The sequence below is a fragment of the Schistocerca americana genome, chromosome 3 (genome assembly GCF_021461395.2).
Source record: "Schistocerca americana isolate TAMUIC-IGC-003095 chromosome 3, iqSchAmer2.1, whole genome shotgun sequence".
NCBI lineage: Eukaryota > Metazoa > Arthropoda > Insecta > Orthoptera > Acrididae > Schistocerca > Schistocerca americana.
Window position 1 is genome coordinate 277217602 of NC_060121.1, and position 19783 is coordinate 277237384.

Below are 19783 nucleotides of genomic sequence, written 5' to 3' on the forward strand. Positions count from 1 at the left end.
GCCCATTCTTTATCTTGGTCTCCTACCTCTACTCCAAAGTAGTGTTTGAATGCTTTCTTTATGACTTTTGAAATTTTCTTCCTATTTCTGACAAAGGTGAAGTTCCCACAGATATAGCAGAAGTTGTCTTATATCGACATCCACTATGAAGTGGCATTTCTGAAAATTTAAAAATACCTCTTCAGTAATACACCTGTACTACATTAATACTAGAGAACTAGAGAAACACTGATATGTACAAACAAGCAGTCAATTTACCTTCGAAACCAGGCTAAATCAGTTTTAGCACCAGAACTTATTAGTTAAACTGTGCTCAGAAATATGACAGAGATGGTTACTTGTCAGCCAAAATACCTATTCGTTAAGATTGACACAAACTACGGCTAACATCACTGGTGTAAACTCATTGCATCTGTCTCTGGGAAGGGTGAAGTTTTACTGCCGAGGCAGCAACCAGCTGGTGCCCTTCGAGTTAATGAGCTATTCCAGGTGGTCTTAATGACATAATTGTGGCGGGGGATAACCCAATGGTGTCCGATTCTTCCCACCTCCTGTTGAACAAGAAATTGTCATATTCCATCACTACTGGATGCAGCAACATACTCGTATTTCTCTGTAGCATCCCTGTGTTTGGCATGAATTGTGAATATACATATATATGTATACATATTACATAAAAAGTATCCCTGACAATGATATTTTCACCCTGCAGCGGAGTGTGTGCTGATATGAAACTTCCTGGCAGATTAAAAATGTGTGCCGGACCGAGGCTTGAACTCGGGACCTGTGAACCTTTGCCTTTCGCGGGCAAGTGCTCTATCATCCGAGCTAGCCAAGCACGACTCACGCCCCGTCCTCACAGCTTCACTTCTGCCAGTATCTTGTCTCCTGCCGAGTTCGAGTCTCGGTCTGGCACACAGTTTTAATCTGCCAGGAAGTTTCAGTGATATTTTCTTTACATATTTGAATTTCCCTTGGTAAAGCCAAGAAACAGAACCCTTGTCGAACAGTGTTATTTGAGTACAGATGCCGAGAACTGTGTTGCTACATTCCTAAAATACGTGTGTTGTAAACCCCCTCCCCCGCACCCTGTGTCACTATCCAGTCTCACTCAGTGTACCTTTGGTCTTATACATTCAAATGCATTCTCCAACTTGTACCATTCCTTCTGTTGTCCAGTTAACTTAAGATGTAAGGTAAACATGAACCCAGGCCATCACACAATTCGCCCTTCACCGACTATTGTACTTTGTTTCATAACTTTTATTTTACCTTTCTCCTCATTCATAATTCAAACAATGGAAAATCCAGGGTGGAATGTAACGATCAACATCTCCCCTGTATTGTTTTCTTTATAATTCAGCGTGACTTAATACTTAAATTCTGTAGCTTGGTTCATGAACTTGATAACTCACAGAATTTTACTTCTGAAATATTTAATAAAATGCTAACTGGTAATATTTTACAGTTTATGATTAAATTTTTTTATTTATATTTGCACTTTCAATGTTAATAATATAGAGCAATTTTTGGTAGCATACCTTAATCTTTGGTCCACAAAATAAATATAAATACACCAACTACAGTTTAATTATTTCACTTCATGAACCTGATAAACCACAATACCTTTTTTTTACCCATTATCTTCATCGTCCCATGAATTTTATGACTCACTTTCAGTTTCAGAGTGTTGTTGTTGCTGCTGCTGCTGCTGCTGCTCATGTATTTGTTGATCTGTCACTTGTCTACCCTTTAGTTTGCATTGTAAAGACACTTTGCTTCTCAGTCCAGCGTAAAATTTTTGGTGTTCTTCAGGTATGAATTGGCACAGATTGCTCAGGTTCTCCTGTCTATCTTCATTAATTGGTAGGTAGTATTGGTGGAGAATTGATAGACATGTGTTGGATATCTTGCCTTACTTTGCAGTGTTTACTTCTTTGTATTGTTCCATTTCTTGTTTGTGCGAATATGCCATGCAGTATTTTCCTGAATATGCAGTGCAGTGTTTTCCTCATAAACATTGGGTAATCATGATACTTGCAGCTTTTTGTATTCTGACATTGTTGTTAACAGTGTCTTTATTTCTAAATATTAGATAGATCTTCATATTTTCAGTTGACACAAAGTCTTTCTGTACCATCTGTTTCACATGAAAAGGCTGTTTCATCTTGCATGTGTTTCTACTAATTTGTACCAACCTTCTGGTATATAGCAGGGATTTTTCTTTTCTTCTTTTCCATAACAAGCAAGCATGGTAGCGCAGTGGTTAGCACATTGGACTCGCATTTGCGAGGATGAAAGTTCAAAGCCACATCCGGCCATCTTGTTTTAGGTCCTCCATGATTCCCCTAAATTGCTTGATGCAAATGCCAGGATGACTCCTTCAAAAGAGCACAGCCAAACTTCCCTAATCTGAGCTTGTGCTCCATCTCACTTCATTGTCAGTGATCCATTAAATACTAATCTTCTGCTCCTTTTCTATAACACCAAACTCGTGGTCACAAGGTAAGAATGCATGTCCAGATATAGGAAATTTATTTCCGCTGTTTCAAATAATTTCCATACATGAACATCATAGTGCCAAAAGTATACCAAATTCATATTTTTGTTTTGTCTTCCATGTGAGTCTGACCAAAGGATCAAGTGTTTGGCTTCTGTTGACTCTTCCAGTTGTTTGAGGTAAGCATATAAACGTGATAGTACTTCCTATGATTCCCATCCAACAATATCCTCTGACAACATATGAATATTGGATTCTCCTTTAGAGTCGTGGACTCCAGGATTTTGTGTTCACAATTGCCTGGACTAAAACGTGACAGTGGTATGTATTTGTGGAGTTGGTTGGCTTTGCTGTATACAAAACCTATTGTGAAAAATGTTTCACTTCCAGCAGCATTCCCAAATTCATTTTTCATTTGCATCTGGCTTTTTCAGCTGTCCAAAGGTGCAGGCCTTTGTCTCTTAGCATTCACCTTTTCTCTCATTCTGATTCTGTGCTTCTTAGAGACATTTGTAGCAAGTCATACTGTTAACATGTCTCCAAACTACGTTCTCCAAAATGTAAATTAAATTCTGTTCTGAAAACATGTGTGAGAAGGTGCATGTTGTTGGTTACCTGTCCTTTTTTCCCCCTAAGGTAAGTCTTTCCGCTCCCGGGATTGGAATGACTCCTTACTCTCTCCCTTAAAACCCACTTCCTTTCGTCTTCCCCTCTCCTTCCCTCTTTCCTGATGAGGCAACAGTTTGTTGCGAAAGCTTGAATTTTGTGTGTATGTTTGTGTTTGTTTGTGTATCTATCGACCTGCCAGCGCTTTTGTTCGGTAAGTCACCTCATCTTTGTTTTTATATATAATTTTTCCCACGTGGAATGTTTCCTTCCATTATATATATATATATATATATATATATATATATATATATATATATATATATATATATATATATATATATATTTTTTTTTTTTTTTTTTTTTTTTTTTTTTTTTTTGTGTCACCGCCAGACACCACACTTGCTAGGTGGTAGCTTTAAATCGGCCGCGGTCCATTAGTACATGTCGGACCCGCGTGTCGCCACTTTCAGTGATAGCGGACCGAGCGCCACCACACGGCAGGTCTAGAGAGACGTACTAGCACTTGCCCCAGTTGTACGGATGACGTAGCTAGCGATGCACACTGACGAAGCCTTGCTCATTTGCAGAGCAGATAGTTAGAATAGCCTTCAGCTAAGTCAATGGCTACGACCTAGCAAGGCGCCATTAGTAACATTGTATGTATCTAAAGAGTCTCACTTGTATCGCCACAATCTCCAGATGTACCAAAAGGATGGATTAAAGTTAAGTATTCCAGAAGCTACGTACTTTTCTTTACAGCATTCATTACGTATCCTGTTTCAGACCTCACGCCATCCTGCTTTAGCTTAGCGCGTGCCTTTCAGCTTCCTCTCATTGTGTCTAGGCTGTCTTGTCTAGGCACACTATATATATATATATATATATATATATATATATATATATATATATAAAAATAGAGGGAGACATTCCATGTGGGAAAAATATATCTAAAAACAAAGATGATGTGACTTACCAAACGAAAGTGCTGGCAGGTCGATAGACACACAAACATACACATAAAATTCAAGCTTTCGCAACCAACGGTTGCTTCATCAGGAAAGAGGGAAGGAGAGGGAAAGACGAAAGGATGTGGGTTTTGAGGGAGGGGGTAAGGAGTCATTCCAATCCCAGGAGCGGAAAGACTTACCTTAGGGGGAAAAAAGGACAGGTATACACCCGCTCCCGGGATTGGAATGACTCCTTACCCTCTCCCTTAAAACTCACATCCTTTCGTCTTTCCCTCTCCTTCCCTCTTTCCTGATGAAGCAACCGTTGGTTGCGAAAGCTTGAATTTTGTGTGTTTGTTTGTGTGTCTATCGACCTGCCAGCACTTTCGTGTGGTAAGTCATGTGGCTTCTTTCAGAGAGTTCAGGTGACATAATACTGTCACCTTGTGTAATGATTCCTGTATTTTGGTATTCCATTAATGAAAACTCTCTTTGCATATTTATAACTATCTCAGTATTAAATTTCATATGTAAATTAAGGTTTCAGCACCTGTAAACAATAACTGAATATGTTGAAATTGTTAGCATATTATTCATATGTTTATCCAGTTAATAATATATTAGGTAATAATATATCTATCCAATTAAATAATTTTATCAATAATTGATTGTTTTCATTGTTATAATAATATATGTCAACATTTTAAATCAAAATTACATTACCTGGGTTATTAGACCCCAAAATTGAAGCTCTCTTGTAGCAGAAAATCTCTTGTTCTTTTATTTAGCCTAAAGTTTATTAGGTTTTTGTGCTCGAGACTGCTTGGTTACAAATACACCCTACTACTAGTGGCCTCTGTGGGATGAGAATGGAAACAGATATAAGCTCCATTATTTAGCAAATTATAACAGATGGCATTAGCAGTCACCTCAGTTGTACTAACTCATAATTCAGTTAAAATGTAGGATTTTGACCAGTTTTAATCATTACTGCTGTTAAATGAATATACATTCCTAAAATGAGTTCTAATTTGAGTATTTTCTAAGATTGAATGATTGCATTACAATAAACCATTATTGGAAGCATGTAAACTCATGTAATCCTTTATTACTCTTGTAGGGCTGTTCCCACAGTTGGACCATCAGAAACGGGTTATTGCTAAAAGCATGAAAAGACAAACTTGGCCCAAGCGCGCCTCAATGCCACACAAATCAAGAGCTTCTCGTACTCCATCTGAAGGCAACAGGCGCCTGAGTGCAGATCGAACTCCACGAAAGGAATAATGTATGTTTGAATCATTTGCTTGTGACTACTCAAGATATCCAACAAAAAGTCGCTAGTCGGTGTTATTTTGTAAAATACGTATCATGTTCACCATTGATCTCTGTTTAAAGTGAGTCATATATTATTGTGAGGTATTGTACATATGTTTCTTTAAAGCAAGATGTGTAAGTCACAGTGCACATAATAATATCCAGAAATCTAGACTGATGCATTCAAAATGTGATATGTTAACATGCAACACTGCCTGACATTATTCTCTTCTGTCTTAAGGGAGCAAAATCTAGAATGTTAATAAAACAAATAATGCCTGTTTAAAAGAGCTGTGACCTTTGTACTTGATGTGGTTGTAAAGAAGTCAATGAAATGTTATTTGTTGTTTTCCAGTATGTGTAATTTTTATCACACTTCTCCCGTTCCATATAAAAATACTGTAAATTATGCTTTTGTCATAATGAAACCTAAAAATTTTCTACCTAGATTATAAAAATGTAGGAAAAGATACATTGCTACTTACCATAAAGATAACACAGTAAGTTGCAGACAGGTACAGTAAAAAGACACTTACATATAAGCTTTTAGCCAGAACCTTTCCCGTAATAAAAGAAACATTCACCATTCATTCACACAAACAACCACACCTCACACACACATGACAGCCAACTCCGCTGGAGTTGGTGGTTGTATGTGCATGAGGTGTGCTTGCTTGTGTGAATGAACGGTGTCTCTCTCTTTTTCTGAAGAAGGCTGTGGCTGAAAGCTTATGTGTAAGTGTGTTTTAATTGTGTCTGTCTGCAATTTAACATGTTATCTTTACAGTAAGTAGCAATCTATCTTTTCCTGCATTGTTGATATTCCTACCAGGAGTTCCCATTGTTCGATTCTACCTAGATTATGGTTTGGTGCCTTAGTGATCAAGTTTGATCTCGCACTGCATTAATTTTGTTCTCATTCATTAAATATTTCACAAATGTGTGTAACTGCATCTTAAACAAGGACTTAAAATATAATTTTATTGATGTGTTTTACATATGGCATTCAGAGGGCAGAGTATATGTGGTACGTTGTTGCACAGTTTTCAAAAACCCTTATGTGGTACACACAACAGGTATAGAAATGAGAATTACATGTCTCTGTGAAACAGTTCAATTTTTGTGATTTTTGTGGGCTATTTTGCATTTTGAAATAATGTGGTGATATATGTCAGCATATAGTTAAAACACTAAAGAGGGGATAAAAAAATGCATGTAACACATATGTGACGAGAAAATGCAGAAGCAGCAAGTAAAACACAACATACAGAGCTTAGAAAGTATTTTCTGAGTTTAATAATTTGTTGATTATAAATAAGAGAAAAGATTGAAGATAACTATTCATGTACCAGACTGAAAAAGGTGCTAGCCCTTATTCAGAGCTAATTAACAAACAAACAAACTACACACACACAGTTACACTGAATTGATCAACACACTTTGCGAGACTAAGGTGTATAACACCTCATCTAAAGCATTACTGCCTACAGTCAGCTGTGCACATAACTCCTTAGGCGCAATCCACCTATTTTCATGGATAAGTTAATCAAGACACTGTTCATTATAAGAAATGGCTGCTGAGCAGAGTCAAGCGCATTCTTTTCACAACAAGTGATATGTAGTACCCACTGCCTCACATTACTCACATCTATTGCAAAGTAATATGAAATGCAGCAAACAAGTAAGAGATCACTTGTGCGACTCATTATTGAATATTTCTAAAGTGTTTGGAATCCACACCAAATCAGACGTAAAGAAGATATCGAGTCAGTTCAGAGGCCTGCTGCTAGATTTGTTTCCATTACATTCAGTCAATGCGCAAGTTTACAGAAATACTCTCTGAACTTAAATGCAAATCCCTGTTTCTTTTTGCGAAACTCTACTGAGAGAGTTTGGAGAACAAGCATTTACAACAGACTAAAGACCGATTATAATGCCACCAACGTACATCTCACATAATGACTGCAAAAGACAAGATAAGATGAATCAGAGCTCATACAGAAGCATATAAACAGTGCTTTCTCCCTCACTCTAAGTGGAACAGTTAAGGGAATGACTAGCAGAGATGGTGGTGTGTAGTGTATGTATGCAGATGTACCGTATTGACTTCACACATCTGTAGCATGGGTTGATGGATTTAAATTGAGGCAATTTGAACAGCAGTGAAGAATTCAGTAGCACATCTCTGCTTTGTTTGCACCTCAATGTCAGACACCGTTTTGGAGTGCTACCCTGCTGCTGCTATTCTGGTTCAGGACAATGAACCCAACAGGATTATTACTGGGAAGACAGAAATTAGTACTATGTTAACATAATCTGACACAAACACTCAGAGTCAGCACAAAAACTAGAAGCATCAGTTTCGAATTGAACCTCATACCATGCGAGATCTGTTTGTGAACTAGTTTTGGAGGATAGTGCCTAGCTCGAAGGCTTTAATAACACCTTCAGCACACTGGACAGCACACTGCAGATGCACCATCTATGGGTGACCATGCAGTATCGAAGAGACTTTTTAAAATGGAAAGCAAGTAGCTATCAGAGTGAAGGTATTGCCGACAAGTAGTGGACTTGACACAGACAGAGTTTCTATAAAGCCACCAGAGAGGTGAAGTTAAATGCTCAAGAAGTACGGTGTACTGAGCAGAGGAGGACCAGGTGAAGCAGGTTGGAGATAATGTATTGATAATGTGGAGGAGTAAAGTACAATATCTTGATCCTGGGTCCAGATCATGAAAATACCATCAATCAACCTGGTTCATGATCTTGAGTAACAATGTAGTTGTGTGTGTGTGTGTGTGTGTGTGTGTGTGTGTGTGTGTGTGTGTGTGTGTGTGGGCACGCACGCTCGCAATGTAGCAGCATTGCAGTTGGAGCTGATGGAGAGATGGGTCGTGTGTGTGTGTGTGTGTGTGTGTGTGTGTGTGTGTGTGTGTGTGTGTGAAAGCTGAATGTATAACAGTCTTTTTATTGTGTCTATCTGCACCTCAGTGTGTCATCTTTATGACGTGTAGCAATCTATCCTTTTCCTAATATTATTGATATCCCACAGTGGACTTACATTATTTGAATGTTTGTTGGTTACTCCACCTATCATTAATTATCAGTAATACCCTTGATTGTAAGTTAAGACTTTTTAAATCAGTTGCATTACTAAATCCAATTTATGCAAGGCATTTAGTTGTCATACCAGTACATTTCCACCATCGTTGTGCTTGATAGGCGCCTATTCCACCAACAAAAAGCAGCAACTTTATTTTCATTTTTATGTTCCAATACAGCAATGCGATTTTCAGTGGCTAGCATGTGTAGAGGCACGAGTCCGATTTTCAGCAATAGTAAAATGTGAAATTACTTATGAACATTCAATATGTAAGTTTCAAGAAATAAACAATGAAATGTGTTATGCACTTGTAGCAGTAAATTAAAACTGGATCTATGAATGCAGTAATAAGCTGGAATAAATTTTCGAGGACAGAATAATAAAGTAGAAAAAAAATATTGTAGAACAAAAGCAAACTGGTGCTTTTCATTTATTATAAATAAAAAATTGTTTTTGCTGGAGAATTCTTTGTAGAGTGGAGCAATACAGCTGCAGAGAATCATTTATCTTGAAAAGACTTGTTCTATCTTGTTTTTGATAAAGCCTCAACTGGCACAGAATTCACAGTATACTACAGACAACATTTAAGTTTAATTTCATTGCAAATGGAATCCTTGTGACCTGAAGTTTACTGTTTGTGTTTTTGTAAATCCATAAATTCTTCTGATGTGTGACATTATATAGGCTCAACACACATCCAGGATTAGCCTGGATAGTCCTGGTTTTTTGTGCTGTCCGGAGTAATGTTCATGTTTGCAAAAGTGTCCAGAAAGTGAGAAGTTTATGACTGGCAAGTACTTTTTTAATTTTAGTCCAATATGTTCCACACGTTTTTAAAGGTTCTCGTTTGGCAGTGCATCTGTCAGCTGACATTGGAGCAAGAGCTGACGTAGAATGGGAGTTGTGACTATCAATTCTGCCACAACTTTTCGAATACTGTTAGTCACCTGGCAACAGAAAGAGGGCAATGTGTTTATGTTGTATTCATGAGTGAAGTAACTCATCTGTATGTCTTTGATCATTTTATATCTATTCATTTTTTGTTTCATCATTTAGCAATGGACAAAAGAAAGTGTGCATTTAATGTTAATGTGAAACAGGAAAACAAATTTTTGAAATTGTGTTGTGACATTAACAATGAAAGTGTATTGGTGAATTTTCTGTTTCAAATAAAGAAGTGGTGATATGAAAGACATGTGAAAGGAATTAAAACTAGGAGTGCTATTAATGCTATACTGCTTCACTAAACATAAAAGATTTTTTAAGCTAAAGATTGCAGTTATGATCTGGAGCGTGCTGCAAAAGAGGCAACATTTCAATAACAGACTGCTAGACATGAACTCCGTTTCCAAATGTCATGCTATATATCTAAATTGATTAAAAAGTTATGTTACCTAAACTTTTTATCTCCTAGAACCAAAACTGAGGCTATTATTGTTAACTGTTGGATGGAGGGTGTGGGGCAGTATGCCCTAAGGAAACGTTCTGTCCCAATACCCTCCACCCAACAATGTCTACTCCCTCTGCCTTATCACCTTCTCCCCATCCTCACCTCACACCCTCTTTTGTTTGCCACTCTCTGCAAATGCACCCTCCCATCTTTTCTGTCCCTCTCATTTTTCACTCCATTTTCCACACTTCCCTGCACCACAACCTCCTGATGAAGCACGCCTGTTGTCAGTCTAGTGCCTGTACACTCTGCCAGACAGCGCTCCTCTCTCCTGCCACATGTTCATTGCTATCCCTTCCCTTTCCCTGCCCCCTCCAGATTGCTGCTTAAATTTCACGTGATTGTTGCATTCTGGTCTGAGCTTCCAGAGTTGCCAGCCACATGTGTGTGAGGTGCGCTTGCTCATGTGGATGAATGGTGTGTGTTTCTCTTTCTTTTTCTGCCAAAGGCTGTGGCCAAAAGCTTATGTGTAAGTGTCTTTTAATTGTGTAATAACTTCAAGTTGAACAAATATATTTCAAGGAAGACACAATACATGAAAGTCACAGATCAAGTAAACAGAGTAAGACGTGTGTACACTTTAACAGTCAAATCATAACTGAGTTCAAGTCTAGCGGCCGATGGCTGGCTGGCCGCTTAGGTGGCGCTGCTGCTGCATGGCTGGCAGACAGCACCGCATGTAGAGGACATGCGTAACTGCGCGGCGGCACTTTGAAAGATTGGCGAGTCACAACAGTAACAGTTCATAAAATTTTTAAAAGTAGACAGCTCATCACTTGTAAGGAAACTGATATTAAAATCACCCTTGATGGTTTTCTTTTTACCACTTTTGCTGACACTGGTGTGAAACTTTTATAAAAGGAACACAAGCAGCCCAAAGGAGATATACAAACTGATAGTACATAAACATTGATATCCTTGATTTCAATACCTGACAGTTTTATGTCTTTTTCAATAGTGTAGCTGCAACACTGATTTTTACAAATGTGGAACTTCCTCCACCTCTGAAGACTTTCTTTGAAAAGTGATGCACCAGTCTGAATTGTGATAACTCAACTTCATTTAGTAAGACCTCATCAAGTGTTGAGTAATACACAGTGTTTTGGCATCCGACAGTTCGTTGTTGATATTCATTAAAAGTTCTAATTCATTTAGCTTATACTTAAGTCCTTGTACATTAAAAACAGATTTTTGAGGCAGACTTATATTTCTAAATCTACTGTGTCTACATCTATACTCTTCAAACCACTGTGAGGTGCATGGCAGAGGGTACATCCCACTGTACCAGTTATTAGGGTTTCTTCCCGTTCCATTCACATATGGAGTGCGGGAAGAATGAGTGTTTGAATGCCTCTGAGCATGCAGTAATTATTCTAATCTTATCATTATGATACCTATGTGAGCAATATTTAGGGAGTTGTTGTATATTCCTAGAATCACCCTTTAAACCAGTTCTTGAAACTTTGTTAATAGAATTCATTAATAGTTTACATCTATCTTCAAGAGTCTTCCAGTTCTGTAACTCCGTGACACTCTCCCATGGATCAAACAAACCTGTGACCATTCGTGCTGCCCTTCACTGTATACATTTAATATCATCTGTCAAGCCTATTTGGTAGGGGTCCCACACACTAGAGCAAAATTCTAGAACTGATCACACTAGTGATTTGCAAGCAGTCTCCTTTGTAGACTGACTGCACTTCCCCAGTATTCTACAAATAAACTGAACTCTACCATCTGCTTTATCCAGGAATGGATCATTATATTTCATATCATTGTGATCATTATGTGATCTTTATATTTCATACCCCTACAAGGTATTACACCCAGGTACTTGTACGAGCTGGCTGATTCCAACAATGACTCATTGATATTATAGTCATAGGATACTATGTTTTTCTCATTTTGTGAAGTGCACAATTTTACATTCCTGAAGATTGAAAGCAAGCTGACAATCTTTGCACCACTTTGAAATCTTATTGAGATCTCACTGAATATTTATCTTCTTTCAGATAGTACTTCATTATAGATAACTGCAAAGTGTCTGGTTACTAGTAATATTGTCTGCAAGGTCATAAATGTACAAAATGAACAGCAAGGGTCCCAGCACAATTCCCTGGGGCACACCTGCAGTTACTTCTACATCTGGTGATTACTCTCCATCCAAAATAACATGTTGTGTCCTTCCTACCTACAAGTACTCGCCCCAGCCACAAATTTAACATGATACCCCATATGATTGTACTTTTCATAATAAGCATAGAGGTGGTACCGAGTCAAACGTTTTTCAGAAATCAAGAAATATTGCATTTATCTGTCCACCTTGATCCAAAGCTTTCAGTATGTTATATGAGAAAAATGTGAGTGGGTTTTGTACGATCAATGTTGTTGGAATCCATGCTGGTTGGCATGGAGTAAGTCATTATGTTCAAGGTACCTCATTATGTTCCAGCTCAGAATATTTTCTAAGTTTCTACAACAAACTGATGCCAAAGATATTGGGCAGTAGCTTTGTGGATCACTTGTACCACCCTTCTTGTAGACGTGTGTGACCTGTGCTTTTTTCCAAGAACTGGGCATGGTGTTTTGTACGATAGGTTATAGTTAGAAGAGGGGCTAACTCAACCACAAGTTCAGTATAGAATCTGACAGCAATTCCATGGGGCCCTGGATATTTGTTCAACTTTAATGATTTCAGCTGTTTCTCAACACCACTGACACTACACTTATTTCATTCATCCTGTCAGTGGTATGATGATTAAATTGGAGCAATTCTTCTGGATTTTCATTTGTAAAGGAGCATTTCTGCTTTTGTTTTGCTATCCTCAATTTCTGTTCCGTCTTATTTGCTAGGAACTGGACACTAACAGCCTTTACATATACCAAAATTTCTTTGGGTTTTGTGAAATATTATTTGATAATATTCTGCTACAGTAGTCACTGACGGCGTTACACATTGCTCTTGACAGCCAAATACATTTCATTCAACATCTCTCTATCTATAGCCTTAAGCTTTGATTTACACCTCTTACGCAGTAATTTTTGTTTCTTCAGGAGTTTTTTTGCAGTGACTATATACCATGGAGGTTCCCTCCTATTATGAACTGTTCTGTTGAGTACATATCTATCCAGTGGATGGTCAGCTACACCTTTAAACTTGAGCCATAGTTCCTCTACATGATCCTCCCTTGTGCTGAAAGTTTGAACTTCCTCACTGAGAAATGACACTACTGATTTTTATCTAGTTTACTGAACATCCTTTGTACTGTGGTAATCCCTGTTACCACAATTGAATCATGATCACTAATACCAGTTTCAAAATGGACATCCTCAAAGATGTCAGGTCTCTTTGTTGCTATTAGATCTAATATATTTTTATCATGAGTGGGGTTCCTAACTAACTGTTCTAGGTAGTTTCCAGAGAAGAAATTTAGGTATTTTTCACAAGATGTCTTTATCATGCCCACCACTAACACCTGATTGTTTGATCATTAAAGTATCCACTGGCAATTACAGTATGATTGGGGAAGTTACATACAAGCAAACTAAAGTTTCTCTAAATTTTTTGGTGACAGTAGTAGATGAGTCTGGTGGGTGACAGAAGGATCCAGTTATCATTTTATATCCACCCCTGATACTGAGTCTTGCTCAAACAATCTCGTATGGAGCTTCAATTTCTATCTGGATGGATTTGAGTTTTTTGCCTACTGCAACAAATACACTACATCCATTTTCCATTTGCCTATCCTATCGACATACACTTAAATTTTGCTCAATAATCTCACTGCTATCAGTTTCATGTTTCAACCAACTTTCTGTATCTAGTACCTCACTGCTTTTCATGAGAGCTTCAAAGTCTGTCACTTTGTTGTGAATACTTTGGAAGTTTACTGTTAGGATTGTAATACTCTCACCCGTGGGAGGCATTTCTTTCAATCTTACACTGAGGCTTCTGGGTTTCCTAAGCTGTCATTATCTGGATTTTTGAATGGAGAGTTGCCTAATCTAAAAAACTCCTGTGTGCACCTCACAAACAGTCAGCTACCAGAGTAACAGCTTCTGATGTCTAGTGCACACCAGACCCATTTACGGGAACATACATTTCTCAACCCTATGGTGCAAGTCCAGGAAGCACAGCCTAGCTTGTCAAAGAACCTTCGAAGTTTCTGATTCAATCCTTCCACTCAACACAGAACCAAAGGGCCAAGCTCATTTCGGTGTACAATCAGTTCTGCACACCAATCAATGCATTTCTATGAAAAAGTAATGAAAGTTATTTTTGTTTGTATCTACCATGCCCCCGACTCAGATGAAAATACTTTTTAGGTAGGCCTAACTTACAGACTATACTTTGCTGCATAACAAAGTGGAAAGAACATGCAACTATAACTGGTGGAGATATAAATTAAAACTTTTATATAACATGTAACAAACCTAGTGTAAAAAAAGTTACCAAATATCCTGAGGCAGCATAATTTCCATAGTGTGAATTCAGAACCTACCAGACTAAAAGCATGTTTGGATAACGTTTTTATTAACTGTCCTCATGATGTGTTCTACCAAGGTAAAAGAAATTATTTTCTCACATCACTGCATATTGCATGTTAATATTAGTGTTAAAACATTTAATATTTAAAAGGAACAAGACTGTAGAAATTTCTCAAAGTCCAAAAGTATCTTAATAGTATCAAAATACATTTTGAGAAGACTAACACAATGGTTGATCTCAAGTGACTGGGGCTGATTGCTTCTAATATGTGGCACCAGTGACCATTTAGTTTTGAAACCTTTCACAATTATTTAACAAGAATGCCAGATGCTTATCTTGTTCCAAAAAACAAGAAATGGTAAACTGTGGTACATCACAAAAATTGGAGAATCTAAAAAATAAATTACTGCTGTTAGAAAGACTTAGCAAAGATAATAATTCTAACAAAATTAAGGATTTAATAGAGGGAAACATTCCACGTAGGAAATATATATCTAAAAACAAAGATGATGTGACTTACCAAATGAAAGTGCTGGCAGGTCGACAGACACACAAACATACACACAAAATTCAAGCTTTCGCAACAAACTGTTGCCTCATCAGGAAAGAGGGAAGGAGAGGCAAAGACGAAAGGATGTGGGTTTTAAGGGAGAGGGTAAGGAGTCATTCCAATCCCGGGAGCGGAAAGACTTACCTTAGGGGGAAAAAAGGACGGGTATACACTCGCACACACACACACATATGTGCGAGTAAATACATGTACAGCCAATCTGTACATGTATTTACGCTTGTAGGCCTAATATCTGATTTAACTTTGTGCTCTTATCTTTAATCTTTATTTGAAACTCCTTTTTCTGTCAAATGGTAGTTATGTTATCTAGCTGACATTGTATCTGTTACTGTATTTATAGTATGTCTTACTTAAACTATGTACAATTTGCCATTGAATTGCCCTTGTTTTTATTGTAAGTTTAAATTGAAACCTGTACAATTTGACACGTTCCATATCCTTGTGATTGACTCACTAACTGGATCTACGGAACAAGAAATAAATAAATAAATAAATTGAATACTGGAAAGTTATAGTGGTAGCTATTGCCCTAGAGGTCAGGATGAATGTTAGAATTGCAACAAACTTTGAGTGATCTCCTTACGCATGTGCTATTTTTCAATGACTTTCTATTTCCTGCACTCCCTTCACTGCAAGGAAATTCACTACACTTCTTTGCTCTCCTTTTGAAGTCTCCATTTCTCTGTTGTCAGCACTACTGAGTGAAGTGGATGGTTGAAGTGTGCATGTGTTTGCACCAGTCTCCCTCTAGCAGTGAGTTTGGGGCTGCATCACTTTTATAGGGACTACATATTCTTCCAAAAACAATAGCATTGCAATCCTTTCAGAGGTTCTCTTTTTACAGCCTCAGGCTCATTTCCTTTCGAATGACCCTAGTATACAGCTCATTTAAGTAACATTTTTCAATAATGCTTCATTTTTGTTGAACCTGCCCAACATTTTGCAAGATTTTCTGAATATATGTAGGAAAAATTGCAGAAATTAATTTTTATGGGAGGTATGGGGAGGGGGGTGACTGGCCTTGTCATTTCTGCCAAAGGTGAAGGATCACCTCAGTGCAGCTCTGTTCATGATTGTGTCTCAGGCATGGAAGTAACCTCCCACGAGGATCAGCACCTACATAAATTATATTCAATTACTTTAAAGGGCCATTACTAAAAGCAAACTAATCTACAGTCCAAACTCAGTCTTAAGAGAGACAGCCCAGATGATGGATGAACAGGTGTACAAATAGGCCTAGTTCATAGCTAACATAGTAAGCCTTAATCCCACAAAGATTCACATTACGCAATTTCAAACAAGAAAAAATAATGTTCTAGCATGAGAAGTAGACAGTAATGGTTATACAGTAAATGAAAAATTGTGTGGCAGATTCTCTGGTGCCCATTTGAGTAACAAGTTAAAATGGAGTCAACAATAGGTAAACTAATCAAGAAACTCATTTCAGTTTGTTCTACACTTGGGCTTTGTGGTCCCTGTAACCTGTGTTAATGATTTCATTTGACTTGTAGTACTTATTTAAATTTATGAAACAGATTAAATTGTAATGAAATGTAGGGAATACATTGTAGAACCACTTGAAATGTGTGGAATACATTGTAGAAGTACAAACTCATATGTAGTATGAGGGCAGTTTGAAAAGTTCTTGTTATCACCACAAGAGATCAGTGCTAGCACAACAAGTTGTTCACATGATATTCATTGGACTGTTGTCTATAAACATGTGCTATGTCAGTACTCTTGGAAGAGAGCTGTGGCACTGACATGGCTCGGTTGTTGTTCCTGCGTAGTGATTTGCGAAGATGGAAAAAAATCAAGATTCGAGCAGTGATTAAGTATTTCGTAAAGAAAGGTACAAAAGCAAAGAACATTCATGTTGATTTCCAGAATACACTGGGGGACTCTGTTCCTTCATATTCAACTGTTGCCAAGTGGACAAATGAATTTAAATTTGGACAGGAGAGCTTAGATGATGATCTGCGCAGTGATCGACCAAGATGTGTCACTACTCCAGAAATCATTGCAAAAGTGCACAAAATGGTCATGGAGGATCGCCGATTGAAAGTGCATGAAATTGCTCATGCTTGCCAGATGTCATCTGAAAGGGTATATCAAGTTTTAACTGAAGAATTAGAAATGAAAAAATTATGTGCAATATGCGTGCCACAACTCTTGATGTGTGCCTGCACACATGTGCCATTGCTGTGGCAAAATTACATGAACTAAGGTATGAAATGTTGCTACATCCGCCTTATTCACCTGGAATGGCTCTGTCAGACTTCCATCTCTTCCCAAAACTGAAAATTTTTCTTGGTGGATGAAGATTCACTTCAGATGAAGAACTGACAGCCAGAGTTGACACCTATTTTGCAGGCCGGGAGGAAACTCATTTTCGGGCTCAGTCATGGGGCCCATACTGTTTATATATATTGATGACCTAAACATGAAGCTTACTTTGGGTCATACTACATTATTTGCTGATGACACACATATTCATGTAATAGGTTCAGACAAATCTGACCATGACCAGAATATTAAACCATTTATGTCATCAGTGAGTGAGTGGTTGAGTGAGAACAATCTCATTATAGACATACAAAAAACAACTCACATTAGTTTCAGCCTCTCATCTCAAAAATGAGAAATCCATGGCATGCTCCTAAACAACCAAGAGCTGTCCAGCATTAGCTGCATTAAGTTTCTTGGCATACGGCTTGGAGAAAATCTTAAATGGAACATTCATGTCAACTATATTTCAAATAAGCTGTCAACTGGGTTTTATACTCTAAGGGTACACTGAAAATCAGTCACCAAATTAGCCCTTATACAAGTATATTATTCTTACTTTGGAATCATATTTTTTGAGAACTCAGCCTGCAGCAGAAATATCTTCAAAATGCAAAAAAAGGTAATATGTTAATATGCAACATGAGCTAAATAAAGACAGCTAATTAATATTAAATGAATACATTCATAACTATGAAACAATACAGCAGTCAGACCTATATATGATTCTTTCCAGAACAACTGGCTACCAGAAAAGTGTCCTAATTGTTGGGATACTGATGTATAATATTATAGCAGATGGAAATTTAAAAAACAGAAATGCCAAGAACTTTCACACGTAAATTTAAAAAAATTCTTTTGGAGCAGAACTTTTACACAGTAAATGATATTTTTTTTAAAGTCTTATAAACATATAAATATTAACTAATTTCTTAATAAAAGATCACTTATGCCTGATAATTATATACATTATGTAATGTACTGGTCTCGATTGATTCCTATTTTCCTCCCACCATGTTCCATTGCATTTCATAATATTGTAAAAAGAAGTTACAACCCACCTAACAAGTGAAAGTTCAATGTGATGTCCATTACCTTATTATAATATTGTACAGTATTTCATGTAATAGATTAAAACCATAACAAAAAATTGTAAAAAATTGAGTTATCCAATATATCCAATTGACTTATCCAATATCATATCTACAAACTGTACAATTTTGTGATTTCTTGTGCCAATCACATATAATACAATATAATGAATATGTAAACTTGAACTAAGATAAATCAACTTTTTCCAAAATGATTTTATATTGTCAGTTTGCACATTGTGACACATGAGGCTTAGAACTGTGATACCTACAGATTTAATGAGTTCAGTGGATCCATTTATAACAAAAGTAATTTAATGGAGTTAAAAATTGGGCTGTTGTAATGAGTCTTGAGAAATGTACATGAGATCACCACCACTTTGAATTTCACTGGTATTCTAAAATTTTGGCTCTACATTTTCCTTAACGCACCAATCACTGTTACAGGAAGAAGAGGTTTCAGAGCAGCCAGAACAACCTGTAGGAACCAACAGAAAGTTTGACCAGTACACTCAAGTATTCATCCAGTAAGGTACTGCAAAATTTAAGGGGGAATACTCAGCATCTGTAGCAGTCAGTGAGCTGTGTTATTCTGTGGATGGTGTGATATTACAAGTACCACAGAGTGATCAGTCAGCAATAAATGATAAATGATAGCACTAAAATAGCCAATATATTTAACAATATTATGAAAAGAATAGTTACTACTCACCATATAGCAGAAATGCTGTCACAGAAAGGCTTAACAAAAAGACTGTCAGAAAATGAGCTCTCAGCCAATAAGGCCTTTGTCAAAAGTAGATAACACAAACACAAACAAACACACACACACACACACACACACACACACACACACACACACACACACACACATACACTCCCTGGCAGCTGGATCTAGACTGTGAACAACAGCGTGTTATGAGAGAGGTAATTGGGAGGGGGTAAGGAGGAGGCCATGTTGGGGAGGGGGAACGACAGCAGGGTAGGGGTGGGGGATGGTAAAGTGCTTCTGGGAGTGTGCAGGGGTGAGGTGGAGAGTAAGGGCAGCTAGGTAAAGTTGGGAGGTTAGATGGGGGGTGGGTCAGAGAGGGTGGGGGTAGCAGATAAGGAGAGAAGTAAAAAGACTGGGTGTGTCAGTGGAATAGAGGACTGTGGTGTAGTACTGGAATGGGATCAGGGAAGGGGCTGGATGAGTAAGAACAGAGGTTGAAGCCAACTGCCATGATCCACCTCCATTGCCCCAAATCACTCCCTGTTAACTTCCCAGAATTTCTTAATCTCAAACCTTGCCTCACCATCATTCCCCAAATCCCTCAATATGCCAACTAACCTTACACCCACAGAAATATCCATCACCTAAAAACTGATCCCGACCTTATGATCCTACCTGCTGAGAACGGCTCCACCACTATTGCTTTGAACC

General features: G+C 37.7%; 1 protein-coding gene across 6 annotated transcripts in view; it reads left to right on the forward strand.

The window, feature by feature from the left end:
• The window catches only part of LOC124605120 (ribonuclease 3), a 295599-nt gene that overhangs the window by 265918 nt on the left and 9898 nt on the right, over nt 1–19783 (forward strand). For 2 of the 6 annotated variants that reach the window (XR_006978601.1, XR_006978602.1), the window contains exons 22-23: nt 5177–5341; nt 18808–18892. Coding sequence is in view for 4 of the 6 variants with exons in the window: in XM_047136593.1 (XP_046992549.1) it covers nt 5177–5340 (164 nt within the window). In the remaining 2 variants the exon portion in view is untranslated. Of the gene's footprint in view, nt 1–5176; nt 5721–18807; nt 18893–19783 lie in introns of those variants that run through there. The other 4 variants (XM_047136593.1, XM_047136594.1, XM_047136591.1 and 1 more) reach the window with 2 other exon arrangements.